This window comes from Enhydra lutris, unplaced genomic scaffold (assembly GCF_002288905.1).
Source record: "Enhydra lutris kenyoni isolate GAN:26980312 unplaced genomic scaffold, ASM228890v2 scaffoldscaffold12, whole genome shotgun sequence".
NCBI lineage: Eukaryota > Metazoa > Chordata > Mammalia > Carnivora > Mustelidae > Enhydra > Enhydra lutris.
Window position 1 is genome coordinate 71,225,641 of NW_019154096.1, and position 19,882 is coordinate 71,245,522.

General features: G+C 51.4%; 1 protein-coding gene across 3 annotated transcripts in view; it reads right to left on the reverse strand.

Annotated features, from left to right (window-relative positions):
• Nucleotides 1-19,437, reverse strand: part of LOC111144712 (fibroblast growth factor receptor 2) — a 98,429-nt gene extending 78,992 nt beyond the window's left edge. For 2 of the 3 annotated variants that reach the window (XM_022499147.1, XM_022499148.1), the window contains exon 1: nucleotides 19,314-19,422. In XM_022499147.1, the coding sequence (XP_022354855.1) occupies nucleotides 19,314-19,422 (109 nt within the window). Of the gene's footprint in view, nucleotides 1-19,313 lie in introns of all 3 variants that reach the window. The other variant, XM_022499149.1, reaches the window with a different exon arrangement.
• Nucleotides 19,438-19,882: the final 445 nt, after the last annotated feature.

The window sequence follows — 19,882 nt, forward strand, 5'->3', positions numbered from 1 at the left end:
GGACCATGTCCTGTCTGGGGCCGGACACACAGAGGCCGCTTGATAAACGGGGGCCATCCTGCACAAGAAGGGGATGGAGCCCTGAGGCCCAAGTGCACTCCACTCCTGCTTATCTCCGAATCCCTGGCCCCTCATCCACTGAGGAGCGAGAAGGCCCAGATAACACGGTGTCCCCTGGGAGGGCCCAGTGAGCCGACCAGCAGGAACCCCATAGTCCCACCTGTAGCTCGTTGGGCCCCTGACAGGCACTGCTGCTGCCTTCCTTCCACTCCTGCCAGAGGATGCTCGGACAAAACCTGGACTGGCGGATCTCCGCAGGACACAGGACGGTTTTACAGACGGGCTCCCATCTCCATAGAAGATGACTTACACTAAAAGTGGTTTTTCTTTCCAGTAAAACCAGGTCAAAACTGTCACCCAGTCTCCCAGTTAGGTGATAAGCTTCAAGGATAGTCAAATAACTCCCCCAAAGACATCACTAATGATGTCCATCCATCAGATGAAGCCACCTGACTCTTTAAGTCTGACCGTGACTACCGCGTGGGAAATTCAGAAAGCACGTGCTCCTCCCTCACCGGAGCGATCCGTTCACACAAAGCTCACCCGGGCTGTGTGAGGCCCAGCAAGACCGGGGTGCACGCCAGGAGGACTGTGATGGGGGGTGAGCGGGGAGGGAAGGGATGCCGCACCGGTCCACTGCTCCAAGGAGCAACCCCGCCCACCTGTGGGTTCGGGCATCGGACACCTCAGGACAAGGTGCCAAGGACATGGGTGCTTTGTCTGGAACCCCAACAGCTGGCTCCGTGGAGGCCACTCTGTCCCCACCCATCCCCAAGAGGCCACTCCGGGCTGGGTTTCTCTTCTGTGCCCGAATCCTACAGGTGGCTTTCTTGCCCGCACCAGGCAAACGCGCTCCCCGAGTGCTCTGCCCACAGCTGCACAGGTGTCTCCCTCACCCCAGTCCTTGGACACCAGTGACGACGTGGCGGCGATGCCCCAGCAGCCTCCCTGAGGTTGGTCCACTTCCACGGACACAGCCCGGGCCTCCCCCGGACTCCAACCGGCAGCTCGGCCCACTCTCTAACACACCGCGGTCCACACAGGGTAAAGTATTCCCAGGGAGATTTAAACAATACCTTTTATAGTCATATTAGCATTTCCTGGATTTGGGGCTTTGTTTTGTTTTGTTTTGTTTTTCTGGTGCCACAGCTTACTTTTGACCTTTCTTGTGCAGAGCAGGGGCTGACATCCCCGTGGGACGCACAGTCCAACGCTGTCCCTCATCTGATCTCGCCAAATCACAACAGGGGAAGGTTCCAGAAGCCACTGTGCATCACACCAAATACTCTTTCAGGGATGTCCCCAGACAGACAGAGAACGTCCCCGCCTGTCTTTCATTATGTAAGTTCACAAAGAAGTGAGAACGCGAGCAGAGACACACACTAGCGTTGGGCACTGTCACTGTGACCTAAAACTGCTAAGCAGGTAGGCGGGCAAGGTGGCGTCCGGGGAGGGCTCACCGTGCTGCTTTCTATGACCCGCACGCACACACTGGGCACATGAATTTCAACTTTCTCCCCAGAAGTTCCAAACCCTGGGAAGTGCCAGCAGCAGGAGGTCTCACTGCTTCTCTATAAAGTGACCACTGGGAGGTTAGGAACTGGAAGAGCGGGCACGCCTGCAGCGGTGTTTCCTGAATGTAGTCTGTGTGATCCCCGCCATGGGCCACCCCCCCACTGCCCTCAGAAAGGCCTCGTGCCCTCACCCCTGGGGAGCGGAGGGACCTCATCTGGGCAGAGAAGGAAACTGAGGCAGAGGTCATGAACCCGCGGAGTGACACTTGCACTGATGTCACTGGCCGCAGGCCATGGGTGCTGACCTCCGCGTAAACAAGCCGAGGGAAGCAAATCCTGGCTGACTGTGCCCAGCGGCCTGGGGAGGGTGGGGGGGCATCCCATGAAAGTCAGCAAAGGGCCATGACTTACACGCCTTCACCGTGCCTGTTCCTGGTCCCTCGCCAGTGTCACCAGCAGGACCGCCTGGGGACAACCGAAGCGGGGCGGGCGTTTGGAACAGTAAGCTATTTCAGGTAACGCTTTATGTTGCCAAACCAGCCATAGCAGCAATTCAGACTGTCACTTTTTATAACGTTTGCCTATAAACTTTCCCGTGTGGTTTTTGAAATGGCGCCCAAGTGCAAACAGAGAACAGATGGGAAGCCCGCGTCTCGCCCCCTCCAATCGCTTGAAGAGCGTGGACGACAGATTTAAACTGTTCCGGGCGAACAAAGCGGCTTATGCCAGCAGGACCACGACGTCACACGACACAGAGTCAGCCTCTGCTGGGGTTTCCTCGGGACGGTGGTCTTTCACGAGCCAAGGTGATCACGGCTAAGAAACAGGAACCCCGGCTTCGAGGATGCGGTGGGGTGGCCCCCAGAAGGCAGCCCCCCGCGCTCCTCCCTCTCAGATAGTCAGGGGCACCCAAGCCCCAAACATAATCCTCCACAAAGGGTTAAAAAAAGGGAGAAAGAGCGAGAACTGGGGAAACAGATCCCCCGCTCTCAACCCCCGGGTGTGGACCTGGAGCGGAGGCCTGGCGGGTGGCAGGGTGCGGGGACAACCCCGCGCCCTTCGGCACAGCTCAGGGCTCCCACAGGAACTGTCGCACCAGCCCCGGGGGCGGGAGTAGTAGAACAGCCTGGGTTTCCTGGTGCGCTCCCAGATACGGCTCCGCCCCGTACAAGAGAAATAAACATCACCGCCGTGCGGCTGCCACCGTGGGGACAGAAGCAGCCACAGAACGAAGCTGCAAATGTCACTGCAGTGTCACAGTGCGTGCCACACATGGAAGCAAGTGGCGGCTGATCCCGTCCGTTCCGGTGAGCCACGACTCGCCCTCCTGGTCTTGGAGACGGCCTGAAGCCAGCACGCCATGGTCCGGGGACAAAGTTTTAACTGGCCGGTACCCAATTTTCTGTCCACGGGAATGGACTACCAACCCCCTCTTCTCACACAGGACTCCTGAAGCATTTTCACAAGCGGGACTGGAGGGAGTCGGGACAGTGGAGACTGGGGCATCACGGCCCGCTTTCCTGTAACCTACAGAGGCTGATGGCACCAGATCGACACTCACCACCGGGAAGACATAAAGGCACCAGGGTCCCCACCCCCCAGTGACATCAGAAACTACCGCCCCCGTGGGTCCTACTACGGGGGCTCTGCAGACACACAGCCGGTGAAGACGGCGGCAGACCTGGCTATTTCGGCTGAGACATCCTCCAAGCTTCCCCGCTACGAGATCAGACTTGCCGAAGACGAAAAGCCTGACATCAAACGGAGACCTTATAAGGCATGGGTACTACTTGTTCTTTAAGAGGCAGGAGGGAGAGGCAAATAGGCTGCACAGCACAAAGACAAAAGCTCCCTCCCTTGAGAAATGCTGCCAGCAGGAAAACGAGGGACACACAGAAGTCAAAGCGACGGAACGCAGATACGTAACCAGGCTGAAAGGCTGAGGATTTCTCTTTCCAACCAGTTGTCGGGGTGTCTTATAGACACACGTCAGCGCTTAAAACTCCCTTTGTCGGTTCCACGGGGCCCATAACAACGGCTAATAGCTACCTCTGCCACAGTAGCTCGCCTGTTCCAGAAATTCTGGACTGGCTCACATGCCTCATGATCGGATGGGATAATGGCATATGGTCCCAATATGGTAACCATTAAAAATTATATATTTAGGCACACCCCTCATATAATTTCGGTCTATCGCTGAGAACCATGGTGAACAGCCTTCCAAGTATGAAAAGAAATGATGCTGTTGCCCATGAGAAAATCAAACTGGAGAAACCGCCAAGTGCCAAGGAAGGCCCATCTGAGGGGTCATTACTATCCCCCAAGATTTGGACCCAACATGGAAATATTTGCTCCCTGTCTTACTGTATCTCCTCCTCCTTTTGATCCTGACGTTCCGGGATATTAACCATCACGTTCTCCAAATGGGAGAGGGGGGACACCAAAAGCAGGGTTTACTCCCTGGTCACGACACCTGCATTGAACCCTCATGTTCAGGACAGCAGAATTTCCACCGGACCCCCAGGACACAGGCACCAAACAGCCCCCTCTGCCTCAAGTCCCCGGGAGCTCTGCTTGAGTGAGAACCTCCAAAGTCAGCCCCCTCTGCTCAAAAAGCATATCCCAAGCAAGCCATTAGATTATCTGAAGCAGAAACCAGCCCAAGTTCTGTCGCAGTAGCCCACAGCCCTGGTCTGGTATACAACAAGGAGTCCAAGCTCTTGGCTGCCTGAGCCCCCTGCCTTCTGGAAACACACTTGCCAGACACGGGAGGAAGGGGTACTTCTCAAGATCTTCAGGGCTCCTTAGAAGCACTGCTGGTGTCCCTGCCGGCTGACCCAGACTCCTGGGAACTCTCTCCCCATGGGAAGGCTTCGTACTCACTATATCAGGAAGGGAACTGGGGGCCGGGGGACAGAGCTTCACGAGGAGGTAAAGGAAGGAAGGAATCATCGGGATTTGCCGGACCTTTATCGACACAATGTTTAATATCAGGAGTGGCCTTGCAGAGGCATCGCCTCTAAAATCAACACATCATCTCCGGTTCTGAAAACCCCCATCAGCCCCCAAAATGTTTTCAGCACCTCCCAGTCCTGACTATGGCACAGCCTCTTCCTCGTATAATGGGGTTAAGCCACCTTCCTAATCAGATGCTCCTTGGACTCCCGCAGCTGGTTCCCGAGGCCCTTCCTGGTGCCCTGGCATTCAGGCTCTGATCCCATCTCGGTCCCCGCCCCAGTGACTCTTCGGAAAAGGACACGCTGGAGACGCAAACACACTGAGAACAGACCCAAGTCCCAATCTGCCACTTAAAACCTGTGCACCCGGAAACAAGCCTCTCAACTTTTGTCATTACTTCCTGTCTCTTCACCTGCAAACCAGGAACAGAATAAAACAGAGAGCGGGCGGAAAGCATCAAGCTCGGGCCGGCCCTCCGCGAAACACGAATGGATGCGCCAGCAGGAAGACAGACCTTCCAGCCGAAACTCGGCTCTTCGGCGGCAGCGGACAAAGCACAAGAGAAAGGAAAACCACCCAACCCGGTGTTCTCAGCATGGAAGGATGGGGACGTAACACAGCAGAGCGGAGCCTCCTATTATATTCCGGGCTCCCTGACACGTGGTTTAGTGTTATTCGTCTATAGTGTCATTCTTTTTTTTTTTTTTTAAAGATTTTATTTATTTATTTGATAGAGATCACAAGTAGGCAGAGAGGCAGGCAGAGAGACAGAGAGGAGGAAGCAGGCTCCCCGCCGAGCAGAGAGCCCGATGCGGAGCTCGATCCCAGGACCCTGAGATCATGACCTGAGCCGAAGGCAGAGGCTTTAACCCACTGAGCCACCCAGGCGCCCCTACGGTATCATTCTGTTTTCTGCTTGTGCGCATGTGTGAGTTCCTAACTACAGAGCCCCGTGGTGTTCCTGGCTTCCTGGGACCTCCTCCTCCTTCCACACACCCTGTGTCTGTGAATAGGTGCCAAATCCCACCCCGGCTCTGGGGCTCCCTGCCCTGCCCTCTGTTCCCCTCCATCTCGGCAGCTCTTCCCACCCACTCCAGGTCAATGCCGCTCAACTCCCTGCTCTCGGGCTCCCATTTCCAGCTGCCCTGCTACAGACGTGCCACCCAAAACCAGCATGTGCCCTTCCTTGCTGAACAGAATCACCCCGCAACATGACTCAAGCTCCAAGTCCGCCCTGAAGCCCGGCTTCTCCCTCCTGCCTCCCATCTGATTGGGCCCCGCACCTGCACCCCGGCCAATTCCCTCTGAAACGGCTCTGAAAAGAGAGCAAGGGCAAGACCTCACGTGCAGGTTCACAGCAAGCCCCCTACCTTTCCTCCAGAAGACCTCGACGAGGGCCCCAACCCACCGCCACAGTCCGCCCTATGATCATCCACCACAGACCACCAGAGCAAGCTTCTGAAAAGCAAAGCTGACCCTGACTTAAAAAAAAAAAAAAAAAAAAGCAAAGACCACTCCCCACTCTGACAGGGAAAACCCCAAAGAACATCACCCACATTAAGGCCTTGGTTGCTCCTGGCCCCAGATCCCTTTCCACCTTCTCCCTCACACCCCAGACTTGTCTGTTCTCATGGGCACTCATTCCTCTACCTGGAAACCCTGTCCTACTGCTCTGCCTGGCAAACTCCTACTCAGGCTTCAAAGCCCAGCTCAAATATTATCTCTGTGAAAATTCCTGATTCCCATCAACACAGCCCACAGTGCTCTCATCTCCAAGGCACTACAGCCTCTGTCTATGCACCTAGTACATACATAGCCAGGTACAGTCCGCTCCCCTGCCCGCCCTCTCCGACAGACCTTCCTCAAGAGGGGATCAGCACTGGAAGAGCTTCAGCACCAGTGTCCAAAGGTAAGAGTCTGAGGCCCGGTTTTGTTGTGATGAACCCACACTGACGTGGGCAGCCCCTTCCCATCGCGGAGCCTGAGTCCTGGTTTATAGAACAGGAAAAACACCTCCGGGCTAGCCTGCTGCTGGTCAAGGTCACCATGAGGACAAACCAGGACGCTGCCTAGGAAGGCCTTTGTAAACCCTGAAGTGGGAGGCACATCTGAGAAAAAGCGCCCCTTACCCCAGCTCCAGCCAGGACGGACCTGGGCTCCTACCTGTGGGTTGTAGCTTGATCCTACCTGAGCAGCAGATTTTCTTTTTCCCCAACCACATGGGAACCTTGATTTGCATTCCTCTGACTTTAAGACAGGGTTTTCTTACAAATGCGCAGATCTGTCACCTTGCATCTATGTAAGATACCTAAGTGGGGATTTCTGGAATGTTCGTAAATGGAACTAAACGTCCTGCGAGTGTTGTTACCAACACCGACGACACCTGTTTGATGACTTCAGTGAGGGAAGAGGCCTGTGGCTTATTAAAATAGCATCTACTGTTCATCCATCCCACAAATCAGGGGTCCCTTATATTTATATGCAGGGCACAGAAACCCCAGCAGAGTTCCCTTGACAGGATGCCTTATCACAACCCCACAGCATGCCAGAAGTATCCCTGAACACCAAACCCCTGGGGCACGGGGCCCAACCCTCGTCCTGCACATCCCCCAAGCTTGAGGGGCCAAGCTACAGCAAGGGGAAATGGCCTGCTTTCCAGAGACCACGTCCCACAGCCAGCCTTCTGACTACAGGCCAGAAGCAAGTTTTCAGGGGCCGCAAGTCACCTTTCCATACTTAGTGTTACCGCTGCTCCGGGACCAGATCACCACCCCCTGACATACTCAAGTGGGTACATCTGCCCGACAAGTCCCTGAAAGGTCAGATCACATCCAGATCCTCCGTGACATTTTCCCCCAGCCCATCCTGCAATAAGAACTTTCAGAAGCAGTGAAATAGTGCCCCCAGGGACAAAAGAAAAGGGAAAGGGGGCGGGCTAAGAGTGACTCCTCGAGGGCAAGCCGCAGCCTGCACTTCAACTCGGGGCCCTTTGCCGCACCAATCGCAAGTTGACTTAAAGGGCTGGACCTCTCTCCTCTCAGCAGGACCCCAGCTCCAACACTTGTTCAGAGTCTGCAGCTGTGTCCCAGGACTGGTCCCCCGCCCCAACCCAGCAGCATCCCGGCCATTTACAAGTGAAGGGACAGCAGCTGGATACTGGGAAACAGATGGCCCTCCTCATTTGAATGGGTTTGATCTAGCAACACAGGCCTCAGCAAGTTCAGGCCTGGCCAGGGCAGAAATCGCGCTCGGGCTGAAGGCACAGATTCATAGCCTGAGGGGTCTTTAGCAAGCAGCTGGGTAGGAATGACCTCTTGGAGAGGTTTCCTAAAGTCAGAGGGGGCAGGGAGCCTCTGCGGTGGGTGGGGCACGTCCCCAGCCGGCTTTGCCCCTCAAGCCTAGAAAGGCAGGACAGAGAAAGGGAGGTCCAAGCCCGGGGCTGGGGGGGGGGGGGCACTTTTCTCCAGTGATTTAGAAAGAAAAGGAAATTCTCCCTTGGGCAATCCTGTGCCCCAGGACTGAAACCACAGTCATTCAGGAAATTCCAAATTAAGAAAGGTGCCACCGGGGTTAGACCCTAACCTTTCTCCTAGGCCCTAAGCCATGTCTTTGCATAGACAAAAAACCTTCCTGAAAACAAACTCAAGAAATCCTGCTTCTCTAGACAGAGCCCCTTGCAAAACCCACCATAACATCTCCTCTTGGAAGGGGCTGTGCTGGGCCCCCAAGCATCCTGGCTTGCTGTGGAGGGCATACGTGCCCTTTGGAACACAAGACTGTGCCCCACGCCACTCCAAGAAAAGGAAGAAGTCTTATGTGAACCCTCAGGTTTTCGGGGGAGGACCTACCATTGGTGTTCGCTACCCAGGCCAGGTACCCCCACCTCCCTAGTGGCCTGATAAACAACTACAGCTCTGGAAAAGAGACCGTCAGGGGGGGCAGCAGAGAGCTCCCCCTGCCCACCCATCCACAGGCCCCGCCTTTACGGGTGGGCACCTCTGGGTGACGAGCGAATGCGGACAGAGGCCAGCAGAGGGACCAAGCCCTGGACAGTTTCCAAGGGGCACGGGAAGCAACCTGGCCGGCACGTCTGGCGGTACCCACTAGGGCCGGTGCGGTGGGTGGCTGCACACCTCCCTTCGAAGCCTGGAAGCCTGGGAAGCTGCCTCGTTGGGAGGAGCCAGAAAAACCCTCAGCATGGCCCACAGGCCTTCCAGCCCACTTCTCCAGCCTCACACAGGCCCCCGGCCCCTGTCACTGCAGCACCCTGGCCTCCCACCTCCCTGCGAGGCTGCCAGGCAGCTTCTTCAGAGCACCTGCACCCTGCAAGGGGACGGGCACCTCCCTTCTGTAGCTCTGTGACAAAGGTCCGTGGCTGCCCACTCAACAGCACTTGAGGCTGATTTTGGCTTGAAACGCTATCCTCACAGGGCCTAGGATGTAGTAGGGTTTCAAAAACCATACCTGGGGGAACAAAGTCAAAGTCGATTGTGCTGCAGTGTGGAGAGCGTGCCGACGATCGGCTGTCTCTGCCGAGCTCTACAAGTGGTCACCCCACCAGGCTTCGAGGCTTAGAGGGAAAGTGCAGGCTCTCCTTGGGCCAACACCTTCCGTCCGGCACCAAGCACCCCCTTTCTCAACGCCCCGACCCCTAAGCGTGCGTTCTGCAGTCGCCATCCAAGTTCCGTGCAGAGCCCGGCAGACTAAACCAGCCCCGATTCACCTCCAGGACCAGCAGCTCCGCTCAGAAATTATTATTTTTTTTAAGATTTTTTATTTATTTATTTGACAGAGATCACAAGTAGGCAGAGAGGCAGGCAGAGAGGGGAGGGGGAAGCAGGCTCCCTGCTGAGCAGAGAGCCCAATGAGGGGCTCAATCCCAGGACCCTGGGATCATGACCTGAGCTGAAGGCCAGAGGCTTTAACCCACTGAGCCACCCAGGCGCCCCAGAAATTACTTTTAACCACCCAAAATGAACTCCGTTTGCTTGCAAAATGCTCTACTCCCCAACCTTTTCTTCCCCTTGGGATGCCCCTCCTAGCCAAGAGGCTGCGGCGTAGGTATTGTTCCTTCTGACCTTTCATTCTTTAATATTTTTTTCCTTCCCCACTATTTTTTTTTTCTTCCCTGGTCTCTGACATCATAAGGGCCAGGTATTTGTCATTTCTATGGCATCTGTCATTGCCATGACCACAGGTGGCAGGAGCCCCAGGTACACTGGTCTGTGCGGGTGGGTCTTGACCCCACAGAAAATCAGACATGCTGAGGAAAAGCTTGACATGCTATCAGAGTGACAACCAACAAGGCAAACATTTCGTAGTACCAGAGCAAACTGCCAGAAAACGGGCAAATACCAGGCCAGCCTGCCCTACCTGCCTACACACCTGCCAGGTGACTCAGCCTGGGTCGCTAACTGGGACTCGCAGCATCTCCCTAAGGAGCAGAAGGGTTAGCTCCTTACTAATATGCTACATACTGCCAAAGGCCATTCTAGAAGAATCACAAAGGGGTTAATTCTTGGAGTGGTTTTATTGCCCATGACTTCTCTTCATACAGCTTTAGGAAAATAGGTGTGGATATGCGGGGAAGAGACAGAATCACCCAGCAGCATCCTCACATGTTTGAGTCCCATGACAGACTTAGGAAAGAATGAGGGGCCGGCACAGTATTCCACAAAATACCCTCCCACTCAGGAAAGAGAAGGAATCAACTGATAAATCTTTGTCATACCGATAAATTCACCCAAACGCCTGGGCCAACGCTAACTGGAGGAATGCTAACTTGGAGGAAACATTTCATCTCCAAGAGTCTCAGCCAAGAGTCTCCTCCATAAAATGGGACAACACGTAACACCTGGGATCAGCTGGGTCGTTAAGATTAGAGATGGCAGGAGAGCGGAACCGGAGGAAGGTGGTCCTAAGGGACAAACTTCCAGTTGTACATAAACAAGGACTAGGCATGTAACGCACAGTAGGATGGCTACAATTACTACCACTGTGTCGTGTACGTGACCGTTGTTGAGGGAATAGATCCTAAGAGCTCTCATCACAAGGAAAACCATACATATATATTTATATTTATATTTGCATCTATAGGAGATAATGGATATTAAAGTTACTACAATAATCATTTCATAATATAAATAAGTCAAATCATCATGCTATATACCCTACACTTACACAATGCTGTATGCCTATCATATCTCAATTAATGGGGGAAGGGGAAAGGGAAGATTAGAGATAATACAGGTCAAGGTATGTAGCACCATGTCTAACACATGGCAGGCACTTAATTAATGGTAATGAGCTCCTGATACCATCTTCGTCCTCATCCTCTCAAGGAATGGGCTAAAGAATATGACCCCATCCACCCATCTTGACCCCTCCCCCTCTCACCTCCACTGGTCCTATCAAGTGACCCCAAAAGGGTATAACATGCGAAGGACTGCTCAGCACCTTGCCCTCAGTCGTGTGTGTCCCCTCACAATTTCCCTCCCTTCCCTAAATTCTGGAAGCCTAACTACTTGGGCCCCAAGGAAAGCCCAGCAGGCTGCCCAGGGGAAATCACTAGGGCAAACTGGGCCGGGATGTCCATAACATACGATGGCCCAGACAAAAGCAGAGCCTGCTACACCCCAACCCCGCTCCCTACCCCCACTCCCCGGTCTCCACCATTCTTCACAGGGCCTGATGACAACCCTTTGGAAGACTCCAACAACAAAAAGAAAAACTCTTCCCTTGCCCAAATATACGGCTCTCCACGAAGTGTGTGTCCCACCATGACTGCAGAGCTGCCACCCGTTTCTTCAATGGGGAAAAACAGGTCAACCCTGAACCATCTGGACTACCACCAGCAAGACGATCAGAGCACAGTCCTGAGGTCCAGACTTAGAAAGACCCCACGAAAATAAAAAGGGTTGGATAGCCCAGAGCCTAGAGCACCCATTCTATTTTAATTAACGTAAATGCCTCTCATCAGAAGATTTATCGTTACACGTGGTAGGGTAAATATACCTGAAATATTGGTTTTAAATCCTCTACCAAGGTGCCTGGGTGGCTCAGTCAGATGTTAACCGTCTGACTCTTGGTCTCGGCTCAGGTCCTGATTTCAGAGTCATGATCTCAGAGTCATGAGATCAATCCCCACATCATCGGGCTCCATGCTGGGCAAGGAGCTTGCTTAAGATTCTCTCCCTCCGCCTCCACCAGCCCGACTTTAAAAAATAAAAAATTGAAAAATGTTTAAAAATCCTTTATCAGATTTTTACATAGACAAAAAGTAGGGATGGGTAGAAAGAAAAGTAGCATTTACTGAGCACCTCTCCTAGGCCAAGAACTCCAGTAAGGGCTCTATTTGCATTTAATCTTCATATTACCCCCTTCGTGGAGATATTATCAGCCCCATTTTAGATAAAGGGAGGCTCAGAGAGATTATCTATCTTATCCAAGGTCACAGCACCAGAAGATAGAGGAGAGTGAGTGATTCAAGCCTGACTTGCCTAACTCCCAAGGCTAAGTTCCTTCTGTCTGTCTCCAGAAAACACAACACAGGCCATTCAGTATTTTATTCGTTTCTATGGGGGGGGAAAAATAGATGAAAAATTTAAGTTAATTTTAGAGGGGCTTTTTGGTCTTTAAAGATTTGAGTGATATTAACTTTGAAACATTAAGAACATTTAGGATCCAAATTCAATTGTACACCTACCTCCCGTCAGCTAAGAATGTAACACGTTTTGGCGGAAACCCAAGAAGCTTTGGCGAACAAAGAGGAGGCCCTTAAACGCAGCCAACCACACTCCTATGAGGCAATCTCACCATCAACTAAGAATCTGAAGCTTCAGGGTTTTCAAAAAAGGCTAAATCCAAAACTTGTCACTGCAATGACCCTTATTTTCACTCTAAGGCCCCTCTCCACCCTGCTCTGCACCCAACAGGCCAAGACGGCCTTCATGATGTCTACATATTCTTAAAGCAGGACGCCTGGTCATGTATGGAAAACCTTAACAGTGAACAGTCATGTGAAAAGAGAGACCCTAGTACCACAAAGAAGGAGTTATGATGTTAGAAAATAAATAGGACAATTCATATAGGGTTTCTCGGTGTCAGAGCTCAGGACTGAGTTTCCTTCTTTCCAGGGAACGTGATACATAAGTCAAACGAATAAATATGTACCTTGTCCTCATTCCTGAATATATCAGAACTTTCCTATAAGTTGGTTTTTGACCTCCTCATAAAACATATTCACTGTAACCTGAAGTTTCACATACGTATTCCACTCGTACAGGACTTAGAATTTACCATTCTTTAGCTGAACAAGGGATTAAAGGAAAGAATATGCCACAGCCTAGGTCCCTGACTCGGTACAAAAAGAATCTGAAATTTACCATATTCCCATGAAGTGGCAAAAATCCAGAATGGGGCGTAATTACTTATGGATTCCAAAGTGGAATAAATGACAACAGTTCACACCCGACATCTTACAGCTCTGTCATGGTGCAAGTTTCCCAAAACCATAATCACCGAAAACCTACAGCATGCCCATTTTACATAACATACTCTCTTCAAGGGCAGCCAGTCTATCCTGAGAATTAAATATCCTTTTGCATGAATATAGAAGGGGTAAAAGCTTGAAGTTACATAAATGAAGCCCAGTGAAACCCATTTTGGGTTCTCTATCATGTCCTATTAAAAGGGGTAGTCACGGGGGCGCCTGAGTTGCTCAGTGGGTTAGGCCTCTGCCTTCCACTCAGGTCATGGTCTCAGGGTCCTGGGATCGGGCCCCGCAATGTGCTCTCTACCTCTCCGCCTACCTGTGATCTATCAAATAAATAAATAAAACCTTTTTTAAAAAGTGGGGGGTAGTCACAAATCAGAGCAAGGAAGGGGTAAAGAAAAGGGAAAAAAAAAAAAATCACTTGGGAAAAGTGTAACCTTTGTTCATTCCAGAAGGCATCTCCAAGACACACAGGATCATCATAGTAAAGAGGCCAACAGCTTGTTCAACCAGACTCATTAAAGAGCCTGGCCTCAGGCTCCCTTCCCTACCTCCTTCTTTACACATTCCCTAATTCAAGAAGGCCAGAGCTAAACCAGCTGGGTCACTCCAGGTTACCTGGGTAAGCAGAAGGAAGAGGCCATTTTGTGGAGACTCTACAGCAGCCAGAAAGCCTCAAGACTCCACAGGAAGATAAAAGAGCTGCCCCAAAATGGAACACGAGTTTTACCGAGCTTTAAAATCTCATGCCCAGGGCCCTTAGTGGGCTCAGTCTGTAGAGCATGTGACTCTCGAGTCCAGCGTCATGAGTCCAAGCCCCACGATGGGAATAGAACTTACATAGGAAAATAATAAGATAAATAAAAATACTAAAATCTCAAGTCCAAGAGCCTCTAACAAGTCCAAGCTGTGTTCTTAGGCATTTGCTCATCTTGGATACAACGATGCTGAAGGACGACTACCGAGACCCCCCTCACCTCCCTTCAGCTCCCTTCAGCTAAGGCCTCTACATCAGGCTCACTGTTCAGCCACATACAGCCTCGAACACAGTCACCATCAGTTAAAAGAAACCCACTGAGAAGGCAGGTCAGAGGCCTTGAGGCAAAGGCATGGTGCGCAGCTTCAAGCCATGCCATTAAAGCTGAAAAAACACAGCCACTGCGAACCCTCCATAAGTGGACACCGCAAACGGATAAAAAGGAATACAGAGCCACGGGACGCTCAGGTCCCAGGGTCCTGGGATCGAGTCCCACATCAAGCTCCCTGCTCAGCGGGGAGCCTACTTCTCCCTCTACCTGCCGGCACCCACCCCTGGCTTGTGTTCACTTTCTGACAAATAAATAAAATCATAAAGAAAAAAAAAAAACAAAAAACCTAAGGCTAAAGTCAACCCTTCTCAAGGAAAACAAATAATAAAGATCACAGGAATTTCTGTACAGTAGCAGAAAACGCCCTGCATCGGAATCATTTGTGGGATCACCTGAAACACTTCCCCAAATAATTTCAGAGTTGCCTACCGAGCCAAGTCACCATGGTAGGACTCCAGTCAGGACCGTGGAAAGTAGCACGCCAGTTTTACTCCCTACCTGGGGCCAAAACCTGATTTCCCACATTCTCCCTGAAAGACTAAAATCAGGCAGCTTCCATGGAAATGGAAAATCAGGCCAGACTGTGCAAAGAAAGGGTGGTAGCCTTTTTTTTTTTTTTTTTAAGATTTTATTTATTTATTTGATGGAGAAAGGGAGATCACAAGTAGGCAGAGAGGCAGGCAGAGAGAGAGGGGAGAAGCAGGCTCCCCGCCGAGCAGAGGGCCCAATGCGGGGCTTGATCCCAGGACCCTGAGATCATGACCTGAGCCAAAGGCAGAGGCTTAACCCACTGAGCCACCCAGGCGCCCCTGGGGTGGTAGCCTTTTAATAATTACCCTGGATAAGTCAACATCCAAACAAACGTCAGGCTGCAAGGCTACTGGATACATTTTATGGAGAATATGAACACGGAACAGGACTCTTCCTGCCTCAACGCTACCCTGGGTATTGCATAAATGCGTAATTCTTCCTTCCGTCCCATACTGGAAACATCACCCACTGCATTGTTCTGGTTATCTGAATTCTCACCCTCAGTTGGGTCAGAAGGACTTGGAAGAAACACTTCTGGCTTCTCGCCAGGGAGTTCATCCCATAGTAGGTACTCAAAGTGTTCTGGCTGGTTAGAATAAATAGGCAGAACACACACACACACACACACACACACACACACTGAATTTGGATCAGAGGGAGGGAGTATAGAAACTCAGCTTGCCAAATTGTCACTCTCGAGGTAATATTAAGCATAGTTCTCTGTCTCTGAATTGTGAAATACTTTATATACTAATAAAGAGTGTGTACTTCATTGTGTATTTAACTGCATAAGCCTGCATTTGGTGTAACTGACCCAGAGTTAAGTTCTTGTTCCTGAGCTAACTCTCCAGGTCCAGTGGACTCTTAAATATTAACACTTGTATTGAGGAACAAAGACGCAGATAATACAAAACAGAAGATTATTTTAAATCATTCACTCTTGGTATACGGATACATTCTTTTTTTTCTCTTCTTTTAACTTGCAATTAAATGAGTGTGGCTGGCGTTGTGGCATTTGCAATACTTCTAATAAAGAACTTAAACCATGCTGGAAAAATCTGAACTTCAAAAGTTCTCCATGTGCGTCCTGCACTCACCCGCTCTGCTACTGAGTTTTGGACCAACTCACATCAGTCCAGGACAGCATCACCTCTTAGAAGGTGGCCAAAAAAAAACTGGTTTAAAAAAAAAAGAAAAGAAAACTACATTCTTCCCAGGTTGCTGCTCTCCAGAATCACACTTTCTGGAGGGTGGGAAAGTAATTAGGGGTTTGGGGTTGGAAAAGCCCTTTTATTTTAGCTCCTACTGGGCTGGTGTAAACAAAGATATCATTAATGTCAACAATGATTTAATTAACCAGAGTAGGTGACAAGAACTCGAAAGAGTCACCTCCTCCCCGGGATAATCAAGCTTGACTCTACTTTAAATAATGGGAATATTAGTCAACAGAACAGTACTTGGCATTGAGGACTGCCCCCCCCCCGCATCAGTAACTGAATTTATAGCCTTCAGCCATTCCTCCACAACAATGAACAACCAACTGGAAATATTCTTTTTAAATCAGGGATATTAACTAAAATCCCCTAGAGATTATTTGCTTCTCAAGTCAGCTGAGTAGATCCAACCCTACTGTTTGTTTCTACTTCATCGTGTCCAGAAGACAAAGGGCATGTGATGGACGACAGGATATGATGATAAAGGATCATGTCGTACAAAGCCGAGAAGACAGAAAAAGGATCCTCCGGTCTTAGGGCTCAGGCTCCTTCCTGGAATTTACTCGCTTTTTTCCCTGGGTGCGTTTTCCTCCAGCCCAGCCCAACAGACCTCATCTAAGCTCAGCCTCCGAATTAACAAACCAGAAAGTCTTCCAAGGTGGGGTCTGGTGCAATAAAAGGTTAAGCTTAAACTTATATTAACCAAAGGTATAGTTACACTAACCACAGGGGACAGGCTGGGACTGGCACATACTCTTTCATCCGTCATCCCTCCTTCCCCCAAATTCGGCAGGAGGACCATGGCCTAAACCAGAGCTGTCCCAGTCAGTCGACTGGCTTCCAGCTAACTCTTTTCTCATCTAGAATTAGACAACCTTCCTAATAACCTCTGACCCTAAAGCAAAACTACCTGCAACGGAAGAACTCAAATCGGTCGCCGACATGGTACTGACAGGCCAGGACAGACCAGGGTGGCCCGGACGCTCCAGAAAGCAAACACAGCTGCTTGGAGTCACAAAGGGCCTTCGCCATGACAGAGCGACTTTCTTTCCAACTGTCCCCAAGAGCCTCCACGTTTCCTGACATTGTGGCACCTGGCAGGACCAGCCCACACAGGACAAGGCAGACACGTGCGCCCATCTCACGGGCAACAAGGAGGCTGACATGTCCTGGGTCCCCCGGAGACACCAGGCCACATGCTGTCCACTCTCTGCTCCCAGGGATGCTGGAATCTCCTGGTGATCTCTTAACGTAAGGAACCCGAAGCCTCCTGATGATGTTAATATACACAACACTAATGAAGACCTTTCAAGGTCACCTTATCAAACCATGGTAGGACAGGAAGGAAAACAGAGGGGCGGGGGTTCCCATGCTTTTCCAAAGCCAGTCCTCTGCGGGTCTGCACCTTCCATTTACAACGTCTCACAACCCTGAACACAAACTTCACAGAAGCTGTGAGCCCAGGAAAATGCATCAAACAACTTTGGCAAAGTATTTCCTATAATTTGGGGGAATTGGTGAACCACCCCACCCCCAATCCCCAAGAGCAGCCCCAGATCCCGGGTTGGGAAGACCTGCTTTCAACAATACTCCCATTGTTGGACACAAATTTTTACACAAAGAACCATTGGGGGCACTTTATCGCTGTCCATGGTTTCTGCCCCTCTCTACCCCACCTCATTCTTCCTGCATATTTTAAACTTTCCTCAGTAATTAAGGAGGAGAAAAGAAGTCCTCCAGGACCGTTTTACACTTTCTGCTGAGATAAACTCCCAAGAATATGCTGCCCTGAGAGTCGAAATGAAAAATGACAGTTTCTTCCTAACCTGGGCCATTCCGGGCGCATCGGGCGGGAAATCCTGGCTCAGCTGCCTGGCTGCGTTCTGAGCCTCGCACTCAAGGGAAAACCAGCAATTAGGAAACACATCGATTTTAATTATTAGCAAAATTAAAGAAGTACAGCCCTGACTTTCAGAAACCAGGACCCTTTTCTCTCCCTTTAAGCCCCGCAGAAAGGTACTGCCTTTGCAAATCACACGTGTGCTTACGTCCCAGCACAGGTCACGAGGAGGCTGTCCCCTCATCACCATAGCTAGAGCCTGTAAGTCCACAGAAACAAACTCTTGCCAGACTCCCCTCCCTGAGAAGCTACTGTGACGTCACCGCACCTGTTCTCACAAGGCCTCTGTGCCTCTGTGTGAGACACAGCACCAGCCTCCCTCTAGCTAGAGCACGACTGCTCTGGGGAAAATCAGGGCCATTTTAGAAAAGCCGTTGCTCTTTCCTATCCCTTCACAACCCATGCATGGGGTCCCACTGGGAGCCCCTCTCTCAGTGCGGTCCCCTCGGGCAGGAATGCAGCCCTCCTTCCCGTGTTGTTCTGACCAGGCTCTCTGTCCTCGGCCAGCCTGTGGCCCTGGGTGGTTTTCCAGAACAGCTGAACTGACCCCAGACCACTCGGGACCACGGCAGGCCCCCAAAGCAAAGCAAGCACCAGGTGGGCTCTCAGCAAACAGGTTCATTAAGTGGCGATGAGTGCTGGGATCTGCCATTTTATTCTCGGATTACCACTCGAAAAATAACTCAGCTACCAATATTCCTGGCTGATGACAGATTTCAATGCCACCCCAAGTGGAGGCTTGGCTACTGTCGTCTCGGAAAGACCCGGGAAAGAGGTTCCAGACCTGTCCAGCTGAGTTATTCGCTCCCATTTAGTGTTCGCAACTGGCTTTCTACCTTTAGAATTAAATTTCCAAAACTGAAACCCCAGTGTGTGGCCTGGTCGACCTGGAAGTTGTCACAGATGTGGAAGACACCCAGGTACCGTCACTTACAAATTTACCTCAAACAGAATTTGCAGCTTCTGTGACATATTGCTTAGGTATTAGGATTTACAGTGTCTTTAAAAAAAAAAAAAAAAAAATTAACCATCAAGCATCTCTGTGAGCTCCAGAAGCTTCTTTTTCTCCTTAGACAATGAAAATAAAATGTCAGCATTTCAGATGTTGGCAATTTCCCCTTGCGGCTCCTTTTGTCAGAAAATAGCCAATTCTTTACATCATAAGCAAGACTCTCCCTCCAGTAAGACTGTTCCTGCCAGGAAGGCTCTAGATGGCATTCACCTAGAGGTCCCCTCCCACAGCTCCCCGGGGCAGTGGAAAAGGTGAAGGGCCGGCTGCCTCCCTCAGCCAGCGCAGGAAAACAAACGCACACACCAAGAAGCCACCAAACTGGACCGTTCTAACCACAGTGTCACAGCAAGGAAGCGTCTCACGCAATCTCTGACTTTGGGGGAGGCGGGAGTTGCCAATCTCTGACCTGCCGGGGAGCAGAGAGCCCATGCGTCTTGCTCTTAAAGACTCACTTACAATGCAGGCCTTGACCTCAGGGCCACTTCCCCAGACACATCCCCAAACAAACTTGGTGACCTGAAGGGTGAGAGGAAACAACTTACCTTCCGGCTCTAATGTGGTATCCTCCACTAAATTGAAGGAGGGCCTGGCCAGGGACAAGGTTGCCATGGTGACCGCGACCAGGCAGCCGAAGCGGGCCCAGCTGACCATGGCTGCGGCGGTGCCAATCCCCCGTCCTCTTCCATATCTCCATGTGGACGTCACTCCCATCTGCACACGTCGCCTGCGAGCATGGACTGCCAGCAACGCCTCCAGCCTGCGGTGGGCTCCGGAGCCCAGGTGCTCCCGCAGCCGCTGCCGGTCTGGCCGCTGCTCCCGCAGCTGCTGCAGCCTCTAGGGGAGACAGAGTCGGCGAGTCAGTGAAATCCTCCCCAGTGCCAACGGGTGCAAACCCAAGTGGGCTACAACAGTTTCTCAGCCTCTTCGAATGGGCGCCAGCAGTTCCTCGGCATTATCTGCAAATGCCTGGCGCACACGCCTCAGGGTCCCAGGTGCTCCCGCCAGACCGGTACCCCGTGAGCCGTGTCGGGCTGATCGGAGGAAAGCATACTTTTAAGAAACGGAGATGAAGGAGTAGCTCCAGGACACAGCTCCCTGCGGCCCCTCGGGT